The sequence below is a fragment of the Oryzias latipes genome, chromosome 13, assembly GCF_053564925.1.
Source record: "Oryzias latipes strain Hd-rR chromosome 13, Olatipes_Hd-rR_3.1".
Lineage (NCBI taxonomy): Eukaryota > Metazoa > Chordata > Actinopteri > Beloniformes > Adrianichthyidae > Oryzias > Oryzias latipes.
Window position 1 is genome coordinate 22,325,889 of NC_136249.1, and position 23,809 is coordinate 22,349,697.

Genomic DNA, 23,809 nt, shown 5'->3' on the forward strand with positions numbered 1-23,809 from the left:
ATACATCTATTTTGTATCCGTGAAACTTATTAGGACACATTTTATTAACGGGACAAAATATAATCCTAAAAACTGATGTATTATTTATGCACGTATATATTTTTACGTCTGACAAGACATTTGGCATTCTGATAAAGTGAAAACTGATTATTGTGGGTTATCCTCTCAACGCTTTGGGGTGAGAAACAAAAACTTGTCTCTGCAGGCTTTGAAATACCACCATAGACACTTTTGTTAACTCAAAAAGGTAAACAAAACTGTAATCTTGTAATTAAAATTAAAAAAAAATATATTCTCAACAATAAAGAAATAGGGGAAACACAATCTGATGAGTCACCTCTGCCAAGGTGTAAGAAGTCGATGCTTATAAGCAAAAATCGCTCAGGTGGTCCACATTCAGGTTCCTTTGAAGACTGTGTTCTTTGTTCTCGCTGCTACCCACAATCAAATGCCAAGCTATGAAGAAGACACCATGAGATACTGATCCCAGACTGTAAACAGTTGTTATCTGGAACCCAGTGGAGACATATACGAGATGACTCAGTGGCTTTATATTCACCTGATGAGGGTCAAAAACACAAAATGGAGGGAAAATGGGCATGGAAAAAAAATGACATAATTCCAAAACAATGGTATACCATAAAAATGAAAAACTGGTGCATGGAAAACCAGCGTTTGTTTCCCAAGGGGCAAAATGAGCTTCATCTAGTGTGGGTCTTTGGGCAATATCCTTCATGCTACTGCCTAACTATGCACTCACAAGGGGGTCCAAGTCTGATTCTCCCTGTGATGGTCCCCGGCTCTGATAAATATAGGGTTGTGTTAGCAAGGGCATCCAGCGTAAAAATCTATACCACACCACCTGACTGGCTGTGGCAAACCCGGAAGGGATGAGACAAAAGCTGAATAACGAGAAGATTTGAAAAATCAATTAAATAACATGGCTTTCCTGATGGTATCTGAAATATGTAACTTTTGTTTGTTTGTTACAAAAGTTCACTTAATGTAGGTTTAAAAGAAAAGAAAATGGATACGATGTTGAGACACAAGCCTTTTTGGGGGGCCTGAACCAAACACTATAATAAATAGGCATCCAAAAACTGCAAGTCCCTTAATGGGTTTATTACTGTCCACACCAAAGCTCGGTTTCTGGTCAGATGTTGTAAATATCCAACGATATGCAGAAGATATATGCAACAAAACAAGAAAAAGAGAACTATATGCATGTTTGCTACATGCTTTTATTTTTTATTAGAAAACGTTAAAGTATATGTGCATTGCAGCTTTCCTAATAATCTTACTGTTCTGGCTTATTAATTGTTAAATGTGAAAACAGCAAACTAAAATAATAGCATATTTTGCTTTTAAATTACAAAAAGGAATTTCAATAAACAACTTTATTGATGTTTATGGACTGTATTAAAGACTGATAAAAAACAACAACTCTAAGTCAGACAACATTTTTAACATAGATGGAAACACTTGAATGAAAAAAAAACTATTAAAATGAAGTAATAAATGAAACATCTTTAAATTGCAGAACAACGTTGCTTTATTGTGAAATATGTTTCACTAGAACTGGAGTATTTTATAGGGAACCGAGCCATTTGAATGGATTAAATCCAACAATTCCAAGTAGGAAGCGTGTAACAAATGCTGACACGGTCGGTGATGTGTTGTGGATCTTTGCGGATCCATCGCCTTGATCGGAACGTGCCCCTTTTTCCGAGGGCTGGCAATGATACCGCAGCGACAGATCATGAGATGGGATCTCGGTGAAAGCGAAAGGACACACCGAGGAACAATCGCCACATACTACTTAGACTGCACAACCCCACGCCAAAGCACGTTTGCGTGTGAAGCCATGTACACAATCAGCTCGAGGAACACAAACGTCTTCGGACACACAGGTGAGCAAGACTTCGCGTGTCCACACAACAAGCAGGGAGCTCAGCCAAACTTGCTTCTACTATCACAATTCCAAGGCGACGCACGTCCATTCAAGACCCACTGCTGGTATCCACAACTACTAACGCATCCTCCCTCCCAGAATTGTCGCTCAATTTATCATGCTGGCCGTGAAATCGATTCCTCAGCCACGATAACTGCAGCACAACTACTCCAAATTCAACGCTCGTACAGGCTAACTAGCTGGCTAGCCCTGATCTCAACAAAGCTCCCATTGTATGGAACTTGTAGTTTTGCCATTTTCTCCCAGCTCCCACAACAGTGATTAACTCAGGTGAAAAAACTACAAATCCGAAAGAATCAAACCAGACAACGCATGCGCACTGGAACCTCGATCATCGGGAAGGTTGTAGAATATCTAGTAGTGAATCTAATTAGCAGGTAGCGGCATTTGGGAGCCTCTGTTTGAATTCTCCTAAATGGCAGAAGGTCCAGACGGAACGTAAAGCTCTCGTAAAAAGCTATCGGAGTCCCGGACTCAAACAACTCAGTCGCAGTACAGACATCGGCTCTGCACTGACTGAGTGAAGTTGGTCGGTTCAGCTTCCCTCTCTCTGTTTGCTTTGCTCGCTAACGTATAGTTCACTCGTCACTTTTCGTGTTTTTGAATATCCGTTGCTTTTTCAAAGAAAACCGATCAGAACCCCCCCAAACATTAGCTCAAAACCTTACCTAAGGATGCTCCGCGGTCCTTATTATCCCTTAACCGTAACTCCCCAAACACCAAAAGAAAGCCGTGGGCTGACTGACCGTCGGCTGCTAGTTCGCCGAGGAGACGCTGCCAAGAATGCTCAACCGAAACCACGGCACTGCGCCCGCAATCCCACTGCGCCTGCGCGGGCTCAACTGGCTCAACACTAATAGTAGTAGTACTAAAAAAGTTGTTCTGTAAAACATCCCAGTCTATCAATACGAGTAAGTTTTCAGCTGCAAAAAGGCATAAATAATAAAACGTGGAAAGAATGAACCATAAATATATGTTAAGCAATTGACATGCTCTGTTTTTCACATACATAAAATGGAACAAGTAATATTGGCCAATATGATAAAATAAAATAAAAACCATTCTTGTTTTTCACTAAAGAATAAACGTAAGAATTTTTTATTTGGTTTTTGCCTCTAGAAGTTTTAAAGGATAAGTATATTATTGCTTCTGATGTTTAAACTGACAATGTCTGCTGTACCTACTGTAAAAAAAGGTGCTGTTCTGATGTTTTAGATGTCAATCAGGTACAATTGACAACGGACAATGTACGTTTGTATTTTTTTGTTTTACGTTTTCGCCGTGTGTTGCTCATGAATTGGTCACTAGCGCCCTCTTGTGGTTATCAAGCATAACAAGTCAATTAGGATGAACATCTTAAAATCCAATCTAGTGATTTGAAAACGCTTTAGGCGTATTTACATATAATTTTCATGTTTTCATGGGAATAAATAAATAAAAAACATTCTTACTTTTATACAAGGTAGGCTTTTGTATTTCAAAGTTAAATCAAATAAATCAGATTCAAATAAAAATAAAACTCATACCTACGATACAACCAACACACCATGATGCTCTGTTTCTGAAAAGGTCACTGAATCGCCTAATTGCTATGAGGCAATATTCCTGCGCCACCGTGCATGATGATAGTCTAAAAGAAATCATAACTCCAAAGGTAGGCTCACACTGGAAATTGATTTTTGTTTGCTTTCGTAAACATACACCAGGGGTCAGTATAGTTTAAAGAATCGAAAATGTTGATTAAAGAATGGTTTGATTGATTAATTTTGTATTGATTATGGTACTTTATTGTTATTGAGGATTAAAAGTGTATTTGAGAAAAAAAACTAAACGTATGTCGGTTGGCCATTTTAAGCAGTATTGTCATTTTTTTAGTTCTGTATTGTGCTTCATTTGGTTTAAATAGCCTATTTTAATCTGAATCTGTAAATTTTGCAGAATCTAGACCTGACAGTCAACCTCCTTCCTAAAAAATAAAATAAAATAAAAATTAAAAGAAAAACGTGACTCTTTTTTTGGAAGTTATTTAATCCGTTTTCTTAAAAGTGTACTTGGATATTAAAATATGAATGTGCTGAACCATTATGTATGTGAATATTGTGTGAATAACATAGTTTAATATTATATAAACCTAAACATGATTTTCTTTCCCTTTAATCCTATCTAACTCAACAAGTAAATTTCCATAAAATAGCGTTATCTTATCTGCTTTGTTGCATTACGGTGTATTAAACAAAGCAAATATGATAAAAGTGTTTTAAAATGATGCTGTAACATTATTACATTAGAAAAATGTTGTTTGAATTCTCTTGTTGATAACTATTTCATTTGTCTATCACCCATTGGCATGATGTGGGTCATAAGGAGAGTCGCATTTGACTACATTACCCACAGTGCTTCGGTGCACTCGAGTCCTGCGCGCTGCGCCTAGCTTTGATCTATAATTCATGCTGACATCTCGAGAGTGCGCAAGCGCGGTTAGTGACGGCCGTCCGTGTGATTAGGAGATCAGCGACAGAGAGGAAGCCCTGGGTCCAGCAGACGCGGACGGCATCCCGGTGGATTTGGATGCGAAGGCAGCCCGGGCGCAGACTGACAGGTCGGAGCTGTCCGAGCTTTAAATGGAACCTTGCGTTTAAGGTCAAGGCCCGCGTGGATATCTCGATCAGCTGAGCAGCACAAACCTGGATGGGAGCGTTTAGATGTGTTGAGTTATGGATGGTTCCTGTTTGGATGCAAACCATACGCCCATGCGACGGGGTCAGTGGATGTTGCTCCCATCAGCGTCCAGGTTTGGCTATAATGAAGCGTTAAGGATGCAATAAGGAAAAATAGCCGGAAATAAACGTTTTATTGTTAATAATATTGTTATTGGAGATGAGAGTCAATGAATGCATCAGTAAAAGAAAACATGGAGATATTTGGTCTGTCATCGCCTTCCCTGTCTCGTCCTCTTGGATAACAGCGACAGATTCACCGCACTGCCTTGACGCAATCTTTTGCTGACAATGTTTCCCCGCAACTGACAGTCTAAACCTCCGCCGGATATTTAAACCAAAGCACAAAACTAGATCCCTGCACGGACTGATCATGATGTGAAAGCCGCCACGAAACCTCTAGAGCGCATCTGGATGATGATCCACGCTGGCATTCATCTGTCTCCACCGAGTAGAAGGTTCGTGTCCATTGGTTCCCACGCCACCATCACATACGGAGCCCCGCAGGAGCGACTGATCCAGGCCGCTGCGCGCCCTCGGAGGCGTGCTCGTTGCGCTGAGAGCTGGCTGGATGCTGAGCATGAGCACGGTGCCGCGTTCTGCGCTCTGCATTGCATATTTGCCACCCGACCACCGGCCTGTCTCCCTAATAACGCTTCCGCTGTCCTGAACCGGCCGAGGCATTTTGTGCAGACGCTGATCTGGCTCATCAGTGGCCCTAGATGTTGGATTTAGCCTGGAACGGCTCGGAGAGAGATGTAGGACGAAGATCCGCGCGTATTACACACAAATAACGGCCTATATTCACGGGGATGGTCAGCGGGGGAGGTGCACCGATTGGGGGCTGGATGAGAAATAACGTGGATCTGCAAAAAGGATTCACTAAGCTCATGCACAAGTCTGCGATTATTACCAACAGACTAACACGAATGCTGATAGGCTGCTGAATTAACAATCCTCCCTGTTTTTGTTGTCATTTTTTAAAATCTGGATGAGCTTCTATCGAACTCCCAATACATCCAAATAAACACAAACAATAACGGAGGCAACATAGAAAGAAAGAAACAGCCATATTGCAGTTAAACTGCTTTTTTTGTACCAGAGTTCCTCTGAATTTTAGAAAAAGAAAATGGGTTTTTGAAAATGTATGCTGCACTTGATATTTTGAAAGAGAAATTTTGTGTGGGCTAGAATGACTATTTTCTCAATGAGAGAACCTTAACATTTTAAAGAAACCTGCTGCTTTCTTGTTAGATACGATTTTTCTTGTAAAAGTCTTAGACAGCTTCTTTCAAGATCCGTTACAGAAAGAGTCAATAGATTTTTGGACCTGGGTCTACTGTAATAAGTGTGTCACCATTTGACCTGGTGTTAATTGTCTTTGAAGGAACTTGTCTTGGGAATACATGTTACTTACAGAGCATGAAGCAGAGGAGCAGCCAGTGACAGAGTTAAGCACAGTTTCAGCTGTGAGATGCAGCCATGGAGCAGAGCCCATGCCGCTCTTTGAGCCTCTAACCCCCGCCTTCTCCCCTGGTGTTCGAGGACACCTTGTCTCGTTCAATGGGCACTGCATGGATTTTGTGCCTGAGTTGACAAAGGGCAGGCCTTCAGCTTCAACCAGCAGTTAGGTTGCAATGAACCCATACGGCAGAGCGAGCACAACAGCAGACCCCCTGTCCTGCACCAGCTGTGGGGGTTGCTGCTCATCGCCTCCTCCTTCTCTCATCCCCCCTGGGCCACCCTTCTCCACTAAATCATCCTCTTCCATGCCTTTGAATATGACCCCCCCTCCTCTGATGCTTCCCTCCCCAATAGTGCAGGTGGAAAATGGCAGTAGCTGGAACTCCTCCACTATCTCTTCATCTGGTTCTCCAGACTCCCATTCTGGTCACAGGTGTGGCACAAACAACCCCAACCCTTACTGGACAGCAGTGTTTGACTATGAAGCCACTGCCGATGAGGAGTTGACACTGCGACGTGGAGACTTACTTGAGGTTCTCTCCAAAGACTCTAAAGTATCAGGGGATGAGGGCTGGTGGACAGGCAAGATCAAGGACAAGGTGGGTATCTTTCCATGTAACTATGTCACAAGGGGTGACGCGGCTAGCTACCAGCAGCTCACTGCAGGTGGGGTGGGTGAGAGCCCCGTGGAGATCGACTTCACAGAACTGATCCTGGAAGAAGTAATCGGTGCTGGAGGTTTCGGAAAGGTCTACAGAGGAGTGTGGCGGGGAGAGGAGGTGGCTGTGAAGGCTGCCAGGCAGGATCCAGATGAGGACATAAGTGTGACAGCAGAAAGCGTGCGGCAGGAAGCAAGGCTGTTCTGGATACTCCGGCACCCCAACATTATCGCTCTCCGAGGGGTCTGCCTACGGGAGCCTAACCTGTGTTTGGTGATGGAATACGCCAGAGGAGGGGCTCTGAGCCGGGCCCTGGCTGGAAAGAAAGTTCCTCCAAGAGTGCTGGTTAACTGGGCAGTCCAGATTGCAACAGGGATGGACTACCTCCACAACCAAGCATTCGTACCCATCATCCACAGGGACCTCAAGTCCAACAATAGTAAGTACTTCAGTTAATTTTCTTTGCCTTTGTAGCAATAAAAAAAGGAAATCAGTTTACCACACAAGCAATAGCACAATATACCACTATAAATGCAAATATGTTGCAGGGCCTCCTTCACCAACTCTGTCTCATGGCGATATGTGATTTGTTGGGAAATGTAATTTATTTTGTCTTATTTTTCTCTGCAAAAACACAGCCACTACATTATGTTATGTAATCACTAAAGAACTGTTGAAGGTAGAAGGTTTGGGTGATGATGGAGTCCTTGAGATTATTTAAATTCTTCTTTAAGAAGTTCATGTTTAAAGTTTGGAAATCATGATCAATTTTGAATTAAAAAAAGTTTTGAATTAGACTTATTATTTATGGATGCCTTGCTGTCGATTTGAACCAATGGTTAAGAGTCACAGGTTCATTCCCTGGACTTGTAGGGTTGGGTCATAGTGGAACAGATGCCCAGGAATGTTTGTTGTATTCCTATTTACCTCACTATAGTGCCAATGAGCTACACTCTTTGTCCCAGCTGCTCCGGTAAGCTGCCACAGGTGGATCTGCAGCTGCAAAGGGCATCTCACAGTATGAATGTGAAGTAATGTGATTGTGAAAAGGTTGCTCCAACAAAAGAGAGCTCCAAATGCATAAAACAGAGATATTTAACAGGGTAACACTCTGAGAATCAATGTCATTATCCCTTGTGTTCTACTCTATTCTACTCTATTCTATTCTATTCTATTCTATTCTATTCTATTCTATTCTATTCTATTCTATTCTATTCTATTCTATTCTATTCTATTCTATTCTATATTTTGAGCTAATGTTAAATTGTAATGGCACACTAGCATCTGCAAAGTTAACCAACAACTGTCCTTTATTCCACCTGACATCAGCAGTAATAAGTAAAAAAATGTCTTTTCTGAATAAAAGCTTGTTGATTTATTGGAACTGAATAATTAAGAACCTGATCTGGTTGCTAAGTTACAGCAGTCAAACATTCTCTACATGTTTTTTTTCTGTGTAATTATTCATACGTAGATTCTGTACCTTTGTAAGGTTTAGGTTGGTGTTCCTGTTCAACTTGTAGTTATACTACATGCCTATCTTAGTATTCTTTAGCCGAGGAATTTTTATCAGTTGCCATAAAATAGTTTTCATTGTTGTAGCAAGGTCAATAAAATAGTAAATTGAATCAATATTTTGCGAGTCAAATTCAAACTCTCATACCACAGTCTAGCTTGTATGTTTATACTTTTATAAAGACATAAATTGATGTGAATTTCTGGTTTTGATTATTCTTGTTCCAACTCATTTGATTGCTATCATTTTTATTCACCTGATACTATAATTCCTTATGCTCTGCAACTATTATAGATAAAAATGCAGACATCAAAACATTTAGAATGTAAATAACACGAAAAGGCTGCAAAAGTTTTACCAGAAACAACATACTGTCATGATTATCTTTGGGTTTATCCAGGCTGTTTTGACACAATTTTTCTATAAGATTTGAGTGTAAATGGTCCCAAATAGGTTCTATAAGTTTGCAAGGACATTCACTTACCCAGGCTCACAGCTATATGGACTTTTTTTTGTTGTTTTTCTGCTGAAAATGTGTTTGAAACTCATTAATCTGGAAAAGAAACTAAATTAAAAAGGCAAAAATAATATGTCGTTAAAATTCTCAGCTTGCTGATTCCAATATTTGTCAATCATTTTGTTGTTAACTTACATCTCCCCTTGTAACTGATTGATTTCAATCGGATTTGAATGCAATACTGATTATTTTTGGAACATCCGTTAAATTAAACCAACACTAAGAGGAGAGCATCAGAAAAACGAACATGTGCTTCAGGTATTTAAATCCCTTTTTTAAATTTTAGTTTAGTTTCTTTTCTTCAGATCTTCTGAAGTCATGGCTGCCCACCCTGCATACCTCTGAATCACCATTTCCCATGAACGTGGGCCTTAAAACTGTGATGTCATATATTTATATGTATTTTTGTCATGCTTGGTAGCTCTGACAGCAGTAGAAACTTACATTTAACTGAGGTAGAAAGCTTACAACCTGGAGAGTTGGTCTCTCCCTCCTATCTTCTTTCTGTCATATCGCTTTGCCCATTCTCCCGTTTATCCTCCTCTTCAGCCTCCATCCTCCCTCCCTGAAGAAGAGCAGATCTGCTCTGCAACTCACTGTGCTATTTTTGGTCTTTTGTGCTACTTGCTGTTTAAAGACGCAGTTGCAGTTGTTGGTGCAGCAAAGACATGATACACATAAAGCATCTTAGTGCACTTGCGTTGGGTGAATGGGCAGGTCAAACAAGTTGTTGTTATCCTAAACAAAACGAGTGAAGCAAGGACTGTGTGTAGGTACAAATATGGGTGGTTTGTACCAGTTGCTGACGACAGATCTCTCAAGGCAGTTTAAAACCTCCTATCAAATTGGTTCTTTACATTTTCTGTCATTTTTTAACTCTCACTTCCAGGAACACTTCCTGGACTAATAATTCTCCATCATGAGGGAATTGAGAAGCAGAGCGCACTGGCAAAAACACCACAACGCTGCCTTTCCATGGTGACATGGGCAGTTGCTGGCTGTGTGCCATTGAGTCACCCAGCTGCTAGCTAATGTCAGTTGCAGCACAAAATGTCAGTCCTCAAATGTTGCGCATTGTGTGAAACTGAAGAAATGCAGAAATGTCTCATGGCGCTCTCCACTCCCCCTGAAATTGTAAGAGAAAACATAGGGTGCTAATCATAATGATTTTATTACTCACACCTGTACTTGGTGATGTTTGCAAAGTGATGCCTTCAAGGAAAATATGTGGAAAGAAAGAGATGGAGTTGGGGGACGGGGGGGGGGGGGGGGGGGGGGGGGGGGGGGGTTGGGAGAATGAGAGGGTGGAATAGATCAAGTTCTGGGTAGAAAATAAGCTTGGGGACCAGCAAGAGTGGTGCTGTGTGAAACCAGAGTGTAGACTGATAGGAATGAACAAGAGAAGGAGAGCGTGGGGGATAAATAGTGGGTTCATCTCAGTTTAGGGTTACACCTCAGCTCATTGTCCAGGTGTGCCTGTCTCAGGTGTCCTCTTCAAGCCACAGACCACTTGGCATCACTGCTGTGACAGAGCAGATCAGGCCCTGAAGCTTCTCCCGTGTGTCCCATCAGCCAGTCTCTCAGCCTGGTAAACAATTTTCACTTTTCAGAAGAAAAAGCCCCAAAATTAGCAGCTGTAACTGTCATCACACATGTACTTTATTTTTGGTTCAATCAGACACAGAAATCTAAATTTATCCCAGATATGTGAATGTTTTAGATCTGGGACAAAGAGATGACTCTGATAGAATGTAAATAGTCAGTACAGTTTGCGGGTCAGCATGCGCTTACAACCCCTTCAAACTAACTCCACATACAAACATTGATGTCCCAGTTGTGTGAAATAAAAGTTAATTTTCCCTCAAGTAATAATGCATAATTGTAATTAGAGTGTTAAGATTTTCCCTTAACTTTCTTTGGCATAGGATTCAGTAAAACATCCCAGATTACCACCGGAAACCCCATTTTACTCCTCCATGACCTCCATCAGCTGATGGAGCTGATGAGAAGATCCCAAAGCATGTTTGAAATCTTTATTATGTAGGAATATTGGCCCAATTTCTGAAGAGAGAGAATCCTGTGGTGCGTCAGGATGTTGGAGTACGTTTTAGCATTAATTGCTCCCTCAATGAGCTATAACTTACCAATGTCAACAGCACTCAGGCAGCCCAAGACTAAATCTTGATTGTAGGGAAACACAAACTTGTTTTTTGACTCTTTTCCTGGTTTGTACAATACAAACTTCACACCATTGGAACCAGGTCTGTCCACAGTAATTATTCTGTTGGTCTTCAGCAAACTGGGGGCTTCTTGAATCTTATAGAAGTTTTCTGGTGTGACAACCATGCAGACCAATGTGATGCCCTATCACATTAGACCTGCACAGGAATGTTGGCAGCATGATATGAAGCTGAGTACATGTGCTCAACTCCTTTGGTTGACCATAGTAAGACCTGTTATCATTTGAACCTGTCCTGTCAAGGAGCCAAAGAGTCTTGGCCACCGTGCTGCAGCTCTGTTTGACAGTGTTGGCAGTCTTGTCCCGAGCCATTTTATGTTGAGAAATCCCCTTTTTTCAGATTCTCAGAAAGCCCTCTGCCATGAATTGCCATGTTAAACTTCCAGTGGTCATTATAGCGTGAAAGGGATGACACCAAATTTAACACACATCCTACCCATTTACATCTGAGTCTCTGTAAGACTAACAGGCTACTAGGAAAAAGAAATAGTTAATTTTTACTAAAAAGGTCACCCATTTTCATTTCCAGCAGATGAGACATTAATATCTTTGTGTTGAAGCAATTTTAAGGGTAAAGTTCCACTTTTAAACAAGTAGTGCACTGACATTCCACCAAAGTGGCATATCTTCATTGTCGCCCTGTAAAATGATATAAAACACTATTTACAAAAATGTGAGGGGTGTGCTCACTTTTGTGAGAGAATGGATGTTGTTACATTGTGTTACATCACAGTCGGTAAGTCCCACTGCGGCAGCTGAGTGTGCCACTGTGTAACAGAGGTAATCTGATTATCGTGACCCTCTTGGAGCCGTGTCCCATCAGGTTTGTTGGCTGGCAGGTCAGTGGCCTTTTGGCCGCGGCTCACCTCTCAGCCCTGATCCCATATCAACCTCCTAGTTCCTGAAAACTTTCAACATCACTCATCTTCACTTGTCTCAAAAAGCAAACAGAGAAGCTGGTTGCACTCAGGGAATTGTTGATGTATAAAACATAATTAGTTCAAAGAATAGGGTTGTTAATATTACTTGGGGTAGGCCCCAAAGTGATAGAAATATATTTAATAACTCACCAGAATGTAGATAATTAGCAACTCAAACCTAGTGTAACTGTGACACAAAAACACAAAACCTGAAAAAGAACTAAGAAAAAAACTGAAAAACCAAACATAAGGGCACCACACTTACAGAATCAGCCAAAAAAAAGTTTTGTTTCAAATACATGACTTACCAGTACATGATGAAAAAAACTGTCTTTGGTTCACTGACACAACTGGTATTAATTAACACACAGTATTAAAACTGTATTAATACAACAATATGGGGGTAACAGGTGTAAAGGCAAAGACTGAAGGCAACAGAAAAACCAACTGAAATATTGGATTAATTATTTTGACTTCTTTTATTCCTCTGCTTTGTTTTAGTTGTTAAAACGTAAATGGCTCAGTTTGAAGACAAATTCTAGAAGGTCATGTTTGTTTTCTGGATTCAGGATGCATCACAAATGCGGAAGTAGATGACGTGGTATTATCCTGTTTCAAATAAGGGAAAGACAGCACAAACAAAAGTACAATTTTCTTTTAGCTTTTACTCTTTTTGATATTCCAGTTTACCCAAGACACAATAGTGAATTTGAAAATTTTTTAGAACACAAAGCATGGAAAAACCTTGATATGAGTTGATTCAATATATGTGCTTTGGGTATGATTTTTAGAGCACGCTTTTCTGTAAATGTGTCTATATTTTAAAAGGTTAAGAAAAATAACAGAAGATGGGGTTTATTTTATTTTATTATTTTACATAACATTTTATTTATGATCATACATAGAAGCTATTTAAACATCTTGACTTATTTAGAGTAACATTTAACCCACTCATACTTTATTTGTATTAGAAGTGTTGTATTTTTATCTATTTGATCTTGAGCGTTTGAGAGGCAGGATGAGCAGAGAAGTGGTTTGTGTAGTGATGAAAAATCTAGGGACTTTAGTTAATGCTAATTTTTCCAACCTTTTTTAATGTTTTAGATGATCACTAAACATCTTGATGATGTTTTCAATTATGTATTTCCCATTATAACTTGGTAATAATTTTTGGTAGTTTGTTTTTTTCCCCCTTTTTTGATAGAATTGCAACATACATCTCCTAAGTACACTAATGCAATTTCTATAGCACATTTTGATCAAACAAAACAAAAGGCCCAAACTCAATCAGATGTCAGACGTGTGACCCAGGCTCTCAAGTGCACCTTCTTCAACTCCTTAATCCTACTGTGGGGTTCACTTCGACCATTTTTACCCTACTTTGAATCTATAAGCATAGACCCCCCTCCAGCATAAACTGGGTTTAACAGACAGTGTATGACATTACATTAATATACTAACTGCATAAACTGTTTTAGAAAACAATTCTACTTTAAATATGAACAACACGAATAAAATGAGTAGATACTGTATCAGTACCAGCAAGGCTAAAGGAAAAAATGAATAGACATTACAGAGTAGGTGTTACAACATAACCTTCTGAGTGAATGGAAGTAGTCACTATCCATTTTTATTAGCTCGGATTAAGACTAGCTTTTTTCCCATATTTTTTTATGAAATCAACAAACAATTATCTAAATATCTGGATTGTGGAGTTGAAATTTTGGGCTGCAGTTTGTACAACTTAGCTACCAACTGTGGTTTTTGTAAAGAGGCACGAGGAAAACAACAGTCAAACCCAAACTGCCTTAAAGTCACACTCCAATCCTCTTTTGATCTATTGTCAAAATGTTCCCAGTGGTCTTTAAATTATGATTATGCTGTTTTTAGGCCAAATCAAAAAATCTGTGTTGTTCTCTAAGTCATAGTTTCTGCAGAGCAGCAGTAGTTCATAAGAAATTCACCTCTGCAATGTGGGAGGGACTATTGGGGCAGAGTAAGCCTCCCTTCATTTCCAATCATCCCTTTGTTTACACTCTCTCTTGCTAGCTTATTGCCCCTAACAACCCTAAGATGACATGACCGGTGCAACTCAATTGGCATGCAATGCAGCTTTAAGCCAGATGGCAGCTCATATGAGAAAAAAGAAGAGATTCACGGATCTACTTGTCTGCAAGTGGATGCATCAGAATGGAGCAGAGCAGGAATCTTGCAAGCTGTCGGCAGTAGCATCTACGTCACTGCTACAGCCTTTTATCAACTCTATTGTTTTGTCTGCTCCTGATTTACAATGATTTTGATAAAGAACTACTCAGTAATAGAATCTTAATCTTAATTTTATTTATATATGTCCTCCGTTATAAACTATAAATAAATAAATAAATAACGAAAATCAGGATTTTTATTGGAGTGGATCTTTGATTGCAGGAATCAGGAGTCAGACAAACAGCAAGCTTGTTGCTTTGGTCCCTGGCTTCCCTATTTATGCCTATTTATGTCTAAATCCCAGCAGTAAGGGGTCTTTAGTGTGCTCAGAAAACTTTTGGAAGGCTCCAAAGCAAATAAAGGCACTGACCGTGAGTTGTTTCACCCCTAAGAGTATGTGGTACTGAGCCAGAATTACATGTACTGGTACTTGCACATCGCTGATACTTAATATAAAACTTTAAAGGAATAAGAAAGCTGTGGGCAAGATGTGACCTGGTGTAAAGAAAGAGCTAATGCTGAGCTGCTCCAGCTGTTTCTTTGCTAAATTTATGTTTATTCTGTGTATGTTTAATGTTTTATTCTTATTTTAAATGAGACAGAATTAGGCAGCTAGTTGTATAGCCCACATAAATAGTCCTGACATGGCAAATAATAATCACAGAGACTAGAACTACAAACATATACCTATTAAAGGCAGTCTGATTGACATTAGCTGCTATTTTGACTGTTCTACTTTCAAACGGAGTTTGTGTTTACACAGTTAACAATAATCTCAATACAGAGAGCCCTGCCCATGGAGGCTGGCTTGTCAAGTATGCTGCTGGCATGCAGCCTTTTTTCCACTTCAAAAAGAATATTAGATCAATGAATCCAAATGCATTTAATGAGACACTTTTGTTTTGGTAGATGTTTTAAGCAACAGACACCATGACATCAAGATCACCACTGATCACAAGTGCTGAAACAGCTACTTAACAGATTAACAAGCCAAGATATGACATGTTGTCGCTGTCATTGAAAAGCTGCAAGTGAGGCTGTGTGTGTGAACGTGAGAGTGAGTCTGCACAGGATTAGAGAGGTGGTCAATGCTAGCTGCTAATCCCTCTAAGAGACAGAGCAGAGACTGTGACTAACTGTATCAGGTACTGGGAATGCTGTATCATACCTGTCTCTTGGTTGCAGTGTGGAAATAAACCTTGAGCAGCAATTTCAGAAGTATCACAAACATATCTTAACCCTTGTGCTATCCTAGACACTTTAACAATGGGAGTGGGGTCATCTAGACCCTTACAAGACAGTGCGCTAAACCTTTTTTCTTCAATGATTTGTGATCTACACTGGTGTCCATGGATTACATGAAATCCTCCTCACCTTTATCCACGGGTCATCTGGACCCCATAGGATAGCACAAGGGTTAAATGCAGGCAAAACTCTTGGAAAAAAACGAAGTATTATAGTGAAAACTATGCGGTGGTGGCACGATCCTGAAGGGAACTGCAAGACACAAAAATAGAAACAAGATAAAATAGACAACAGAAAAGCCCTAGCTATTCTGCACAATGTTTTATTACTTTCTTTTTAAATAATGCATTGTTTTAAGCCATAAACCTTTAACAGTTGGAGCGATTAATCTCCTGCCAACTTCTTGTCACTAGACCCACCCTGTGAGCCAACTTCCACTACATATTTTGCCCAAGAACAAAGTAAGCAGGAATTCTTGCTGTATAACATAAACTAATTTATCTTTGGCAAGAGTTCAAACCTCTCAAGTGTAGTAATAGTTAACATGGTTATTGTTAATCATTTATGTTTTCCTTGAGCCCTAAGACTTTCCTATATACATTAATGTGAATTCACAGATATTATTTTGTAATGAGCTGACCTGAAACATAAAGGACAGATAGGAAGAAACTAAAATTTCTATATAAAGAAGGTTTTAATAAAAGCACTGGTTTAAGCATTTGGATTTTCCATCCTGATGTACCCAGGGGAGTTAAACTATACATGGTCTAATGTTACTGAATCAAAATTAATGAAGACTAGATGGTTTGGACATGTTCAGAGGAGGGATAGTGGATATATTGGTAGAAGGATGTTGGAGATGGAGCTGCCTGGCAGGAGGGCAAGAGGACGGCCAAAGAGGAGATACATGGATGTCTTAACAGAGGACATGAAGTTGGCTAATGTTAGGGTAGAAGATGTCCATGATAGAGTGAGGTGGAAAAGGATGATTCGCTGTGGCGACCCCTGATGGGAAAAGCCGAAAGAGAAAGAAGATTGTTAAACCGCATTTCCCTCCAAACTGTGACTGTTGCAGCTTTATTCAATGTGGTTGAGTTAGTTTTGGTTTTTCTTGATGAAGTTCAAAGCTCATGACCTTTATCTGAGTGTGTGAGCCTGTGAGTGTGGAGGTCGTGCAGACCGACATACTGGAGCTAGGACAGAGATGTCACACTTGCACCATCCCACATGTCCACACATGCTGCAGCACAGCAACAATGACCCCATTCTCACACAGCAGCCCAAGACAAGAGCAAGAGCAGGGCTCACAAAGGCAGGAGTCACTGCAGGCGAGTGCGGGGGAAAGATGGGAGGCAGGGAGGATCGGCTTTGAATGACTTAGTGGTGGAATGGATGGATGCAAAGCAGTAGAGGAGCAACGAGGAATGCAGTGATGGAGAGAAAACCCTGGAGGCTCAGTTGAGAAATGGAGAGTAAAGTGATTGGGATGGAAACTGGAAAATTGAAGGGCCATTTAAGACAAACCTGAATCATGTCTGTACGGATGATAGCTGGTATCTCAGTCTTCACTGTAAACATCATTTTACAAATGCAATGCAAGTTGAAGTTAATTTTACAGAATCTATATGTATAGCACCTGCAGCCTTTGTGACTGTACCATGCAAGCTTTACTGCAACACCTAGCCAAATACCAGGATGATGAATTATGATTTGGCATCCACTTTTGCAAATTTTCTTTTGCAATAGCTTATATAAGATAATTTTATTAAGATCAAGTAGAACAAAAATGGGCATTTTCCTACTTTTAATGAGATTAAATAGAACCAGCAAAGATTTAGAAATGTCTTCGCCTCTGCTTGTGGAAATAAAGAAGATCATTCTTTAAAATACTGTCTCATACTTTGAGATGTTTTCATTTTAGGGGATAATTTCCTTTCTTTCTAAGTGCGACCAGTACTTTGATGTTAAAGACTCTGATGAAAATTGTATTTTTGGTGTTTTTCGCATGTTCTTGTGGCTTTTTTCTGATGTTGGCGGAAATATATAAAGCAAATTAAGCTTAAAATTAAATTTCTGAGTATTTCTTTATACAAATTGATGTGAATCAGGGGCAGACCTAAAAGGGGCAGTTGGGAAAAGCTTAGGTGTGACATACAGTAGAAACTACTATGGAAAGCCACAAGCTCCCTGCTCTGCTCTATTCTGATGCATTCGCTTGAAGACGACGAGATCGACGTACGTCTTTGTTTTCTTTGTCCAAGCCGGCTTACTCCCTGACAACGGCCCTGCCCACAACTCATTGACGGATTTCTAATGAACTCTTGCACTCTGCAAAAGTTATGTCCTAAAACCCAACACAGGTTTTTTGCTTAAAAATGACAGAGTCATAACTAAAAAGACCACTGAGAACGCTTTTACAAAAAAGGTTGAGTGGGACTTTTTTGCTTTATAAATGAGGCCCTGTTGATCTTTTTCATGAGTCACATCAAGTATTTCTCACGTGTAAAATTTAGTGTTTACATTTTGGGGATTTTGACAATTATGTGGAAATACAAAGGAATCTGTAATGCTTCAAAGAAATGTATGGTTCTGCTGATGAAAATGGTGGAGGGTTCAGCTCATCTCCTTCTTAACTGTTTTTGTCCCTTTTGGGGTCACGGGGCTGCCGGAGCCCATCCTGGCCACTCATGGGCAAAGGCAGGGTACATCCTGGAAAAGTCGCCAGTCTGTCGTAGGACCCCAAATCCCACACCCATGCACACTCCCATTCACACCTATTTCTGAGTGGACAATTTAGAGTAACCAATTAACCTATGAAGCATGTTTCTGGACACTGGAGGGTTCAGTTACCTTTTCTAAACAATGCTGAGTCAATTGTTCTTAGTAGTGATTATTTGAAAGTTCAAATCGCAGGACAATTTCCTCATTTATGGTTTTTCACACCAACTCAGAAACAGAAAAACCAAAGATCTACATGTGAGAACATTCAACTCCATCACCATAATGAAAGTCTAAGTCATTGAAGGAACAGTACGTGTCAAAGCAGTGCAGGGATGGGTTGTTAGGACAGGTTGCGAGGAGAAATTCTCTTCTCTCCAGAGAAAACATGGCTTCGCTGCTTGGAGAGTTGCATATCAGCAAATCCAAGAATGACAACAATGTCTGTTAGGCAGATAAGACCAAAGTGTAGCTGGTAAATCAAGATATTTCATTCAACCAAAACATTTTGTCTGCACAGACACCAACTGTTGGGCATGGTGGTGGAGACGACAGTGATCTAAAATTATTTGCTACTGCACGAGCCAGAATCCCTATAGTTACCAAGTTGATTAACTCCTCTGTGTATCAGTGACGTGCGGTGAGGTTAATGGCTGGTGAGGCACTGACATCATCAGTCAGATTTACAAACATATGAACCATTACCATACTGAGTAACTTATTCACCATTTGATTGACAACAGTTAACGTGTTTTGTTTAAAATATCATTTCAACATGTTTTTTTTCATATACAAACTGCAGCATAGAAAAAAGCACAAACGTTATTATCGTCTTACCTTTACTTGTAAATAAAGTCCATACGCCGCTCCTTCTGAAGAAAATGACTTGCCGCTTGCTATCACTTCTTCTAGCATTTTTTAGCGTCATAATCTCAGGGCTCACCGGCGCCCCCTAACATGAGGCACGAGAACTGCTGGCCTCACCCAGCGGCTTTTTTGCCGGCGTTTAGCGCTCAGCACAAGAAACACGTCCCTCACATTCAGTTATTTGTAAAAACAAACACTGTACATCATATACATCTGCTAAATTATGTAAACTCAGCTCATGTAGTACAAGTGATTGAACCGACATATAGAGTCAGCAGTACCGTCTGACTGCATAGGTATTGCGCAATCCAAGGTGAGGCTCAGCGGGCTGGTGCCTCATCGCACGTCACTTAGTATCTGAACGGCAAATGCGGAAATTCAGCAATTTTGAAAAGAAAAAACACCCAAAAATGGTACATTTAAATGGAAAATGACTGCAAAGCACAAATTACTGATAAAATATAATAATTGAATTCAGTTTTTCTCTTTTCTTCCCATAATGAGGTTGTGCCTCACCTGCCTCTCCTGACTGCACGTCATTGCTGTGTACCTAAGTACTACAAGGGTGAATAGATCCATCTGCCTGATAACTAGAACTTGAGACTAAAGCACAAAACAAACGTTCAACAGAATGGATGAAGAAAAAACTAGATCTTTGAGTTTAGAGTTTAGAGTGTTCCTCCATATCACTCCTGCCTGAAGCTCAGAGATGGATCCCTTCAAATAAAATTAAACTTGAACATAACTTTTAGGATCCCACACAAAGCTGCTCAAATAAATAGCTGGGACTATTGTCAGCAAATATGACATCCAGTGATTATTTCACTTGAATATAAGTGACCTAAAAACATCCCTTTTAAGCAGTTTAACTGAAATCGTTGATAATACAAGTACAGACCCTTGAGGAACACCTTTGGTGTTCTTATGTGGTTCAATTAATCCAAAAAAATGTTCAATCCTTTGCATTTAACATAGATCCATCTAAACCCACTCAATCCCTTTTGGGGTCTCAAGTTTGCTGAAGCCCATCCCAGCCACTCGTCGGCGAAGGTGAAGTACAGCCTGCATGGTTCATCAGTCTCACAACCACTCACACCTCAGGAATATTTAGATTCACCAATTGACCTACGATGTATGTTTGGGACTGTGGGAGAAAGCAAAGTGCCTGTGAAAACCCACATATGTATTAGGAGAACATGCAAACTCTGAACAGAAAGGACCCTGCTGGGATTGGAACGAGAGCCTTATTTCTGTAAGGTGAGGGTGCATGGAACACTCATTTGCACAAAAAAATCTGTTCTAACAGTGAGGACATTATTCAAAACTAAAGGTATTTGTGTCTCAGTGACATATTCAGCTGTACATTTTGTACAGAAACTTTTATATAAAAGTGTTCATATGTGTCATTTTTATTTTTCATTTCAGGTGAACAATACTTCCTTATTAGAAAAATCTTTTAGGGCTTACCAAGTAAAATTTTAACTAGTGGGACTTTAAAACCCTGTTTTATATACCTGGTAAAACTGAAGATAACCTTCAGATTGATTGTAATGTCTTGAAGGTACACAGTAAAATGGTAAAAAATAATTTAAAATGGTAGCTGTTTCTTTTATTGTTCCTTTTAAACATGTGTAAGGACTATAGCGCTACTAGAAGGGTTATCAAATAGTTTGGGAGAATGTAAGAATTGTAAGTATTTCTCGTGGGGTAAACACAGACCTCTTAGGTTTATTTACTGAACACTAAATGTCCTGCTGGTCTCACAGCGGTGATAAAAACAGTGGATTCTGATCTGGACTTTGACCTGTGTTTTGTGCTGTGTAAACCTGAACACACTGCTAACTTGTCTGTCTCTGTGAGCAAAAGGTCTGACGAGACAAAAACACACCAGCCGGTGGCTCAGGGACTGTACGGATGATGCTTTATGATCAGTTTGTGTAGCTTCCCACATGGAAACTTTGTATTTACTTTTGTATATTTTGAACCGCCAAACCCCAATCATGATTCTAACTCCAACTTTAGCCATTTGATTTTTATCACCAAACTTAACCAAACTGTTATTCCCAATTTACCCAGATACCCAACAACACCCCTAGACTGTGCCACGAATTGTCCTAATGAGATACTGAATATATGGTTGCACAAACACACACAATATTTTTTTTTCCACAGATCATTAGAAAATTGATTTGAAAACAGCTAGCAGCAGCAAATCTCTGTTTTGTTTACATGTTTGTGGCTTTATCTCTTTATGGCAAAAACTGACAAACATTCATACGTTTTCATGCTCTGTGTGGCTGAATGTGAGCTTTAAAGACTCCTGAACAACAGTTTCTTCACAACCTGCAGTTTTGGTTCAATAAAACTGTTGCACTGTTTCCACATCTCATTTAGCAAATCAGATCTAAAGGTCTTTTTTGTCAGTACATCAAATAACAATACAGCAAACAAAAGGGAGTGTGTCCCCAGGGTTGAGTCTCTTATAGAGGTTCTAATGGAAGGGTCATGACAGTAACATGAACATAACACATAGGAGAAAACTTTATTAGAAATAACATAATTCCTCATCATATTACTATTTTTGACAGGGGTGATGCAGGGGTGTTTGCACAACTGTAAATAATTCACTGTATTAGTGAGAAAAGCACTTGTTGGCAGAGCGTTACATTTCACTGACCCACACACAGACACACACAAACACACAGTGTCCTTCTCATGGACTTGCATGCATGGTGGCTGTTGACTCTGCAGTTAGTGGGTCATTGTTGTGCACCAGCAGCCTGGCACGGAAAGTGGAGAGTTAGGCCAATCAGAAAGGGTGCAGGGTGTTCCCCGAGCCCAAGGCCCTTCACCTACTTTCATAGCATGATGACCTGAAGGACACTTCAGTCAGACAGCTGGTGCGTATTAACCTGGGAGTCAATTTGAGAACGATGTTTTATTCAGTGTTTGAACTCAGAGCCTGACATGCAAACAGGATGTTACAATCAACTACCTGCTGAGATTTCTGCTTCAACCATAGCATAGATGCTGACTAGTTGTTAAAGTTGCACAGTTATTTTTACAGTGCACAAATTTAAATGTCAATGATAACCAACTTCAGAGTCACTGCTTATTATTCAGTCTGCCTATTAAAGATAAATATGTTGTATTCAATGAATTCTTTGGACCTTTCACAGTTGGCTAAACCTTATTGTAGATAAAGAAGCTAAAATGTTTCCCTTCTTTTTGTCAATACAGGAGACAATATCATTTTAAGTACTTCAAATTTAACAGCTAATTGTAGTTAAAGGGCCTATATCATGCTTTTCCTCAGCCTTTCAGTGTAAACTCATTTTCCTAACCGTATGTAAGATGAGTTGATCTCTGAGGCACCGGCTTTCGCTCATTGAGGGCAGCGTGTCTGCGTTTGTCCCACGAAAACAAACAACATCCGAACTTTTGCAAAGATGGATGTACATATTGTGTATTACTTGTAGAACTCTGGAGACTGCTTTGAGTTTGACTTTGGGATAACTTTCTGAAAGCCACCACCTTTGGAAATGAGTTCATTATGTTCTATCATTTCTGTTTTGATTTAATTATTTTAAGAATAAGACAAGACAGCAACTCATTTCTGTAAAAAGTTTCAAATAAAAGATGTGGTAAACCGGCTTAGTGATTCCCACACTCTACATATCGTTATTTTTGCACACTTGGGAACACACTCCACACCAACCTGCCTCCTTTTGTACTTCCATTTCGTACTTCTAAGAGAGAGAAGCACCGCGGTCACACGGATCTGGCAGCTGTGTTTGTGCTGAAACAAAGTTAATGGCTGCAGGGAGGAACTGTGCTGCAGAGCGGCTTGGGATTAGAGGCCTCAATGGCCCACGGTAGAACGAATGGAGCCAAGCGGAGGTATCAATGACATGGGAACATACTCACTAAAACTGCTGAATAAAACAACAGAAACAGGGTCCATGCGAGAGGCGCTGCAACACTTCTCTGTCAGTTTCCAGCCTAAATTTCAGTTTACTTGCTGAAATTGACCGTACACAGTAAAGCAGCGTAGCAGCACAGGGCTGTAAATAATTGATTAAACAAACATTTTTGTGTGGGGGCTTAAAATCTTAACTTTATGTGTTGTAATTTGAAGGAAATTGTGCTGACTAATGCTTTTAAATCTCTTAAGAGATGAAGATATGTGAGATTAAATAAAAGCTTATTGAGATTCAGAAACGTTTGGATTTCGCTGCCAAGAAAATGACAAAAGCTTCCCCTCTAGTCATCTTAAACCACAACTGGTCTGCATCTTTTCATCCACTCATTATTTCCATCTTTCTCTCAGTTTTTTTCTCATTTTCTTTTCTGCATCCCGCTCTCCTCCTTGCCCTTTCTTAGTCTTTCTTTCACTGCCTCTTTCCTACATCCCATTCTCTTTCTCTGTCCTCGTTTCTACAGCTTTCTTCCCTCTTGTCATTCCCCTCTTTTTTGTTGGCTTTTTTCCCTCCTGGCTTCCCATCCCCCCATTTTTGATCCTTAACCGACACAGTCCTCATCTATTCATCCTCCCCAGCCTTCACCTCCCATGATATTAAAACAAACCCACGTCTGCCTCGTCTTTGTTTTATGATTGCTTGTGCTTATTTCTCCATTTGCAGTTTTTCTCCCTGGTGGGTTGTGGTTATAGCAACACCACAGTCAGCCCAAGCAGCAAAGGGGGTTGGGGTGAAGGGCGAAGAGAGGATGCAAAGAGGATGAGCGACATTCAAAAGGACATGTGCTACT

At 40.1% G+C, this 23,809-nt stretch overlaps 2 protein-coding genes across 7 annotated transcripts in view; one reads left to right on the forward strand and one right to left on the reverse strand.

Moving 5' to 3' along the window:
* sipa1l3 (signal-induced proliferation-associated 1 like 3) overlaps positions 1-2,787 on the reverse strand; it is a 53,814-nt gene extending 51,027 nt beyond the window's left edge. Inside the window, exon 1 of one of the 3 annotated variants that reach the window (XM_011482533.4) lies at positions 2,641-2,787. The gene's annotated coding sequence lies outside the window, so the exon portion shown is untranslated. The remainder of the gene's footprint in view (positions 1-2,640) is intronic. The other 2 variants (XM_023961583.2, XM_078929939.1) reach the window with 2 other exon arrangements.
* A 1,665-nt stretch (positions 2,788-4,452) lies between these two features.
* Positions 4,453-23,809, forward strand: part of map3k10 (mitogen-activated protein kinase kinase kinase 10) — a 59,798-nt gene continuing 40,441 nt past the window's right edge. For 3 of the 4 annotated variants that reach the window (XM_078929940.1, XM_011482532.4, XM_011482530.4), the window contains exon 1: positions 4,453-7,251. In XM_078929940.1, coding sequence (XP_078786066.1) covers positions 6,327-7,251 — 925 coding nt within the window. In that variant the 5' untranslated portion in view covers positions 4,453-6,326. The remainder of the gene's footprint in view (positions 7,252-23,809) is intronic. The other variant, XM_078929941.1, reaches the window with a different exon arrangement.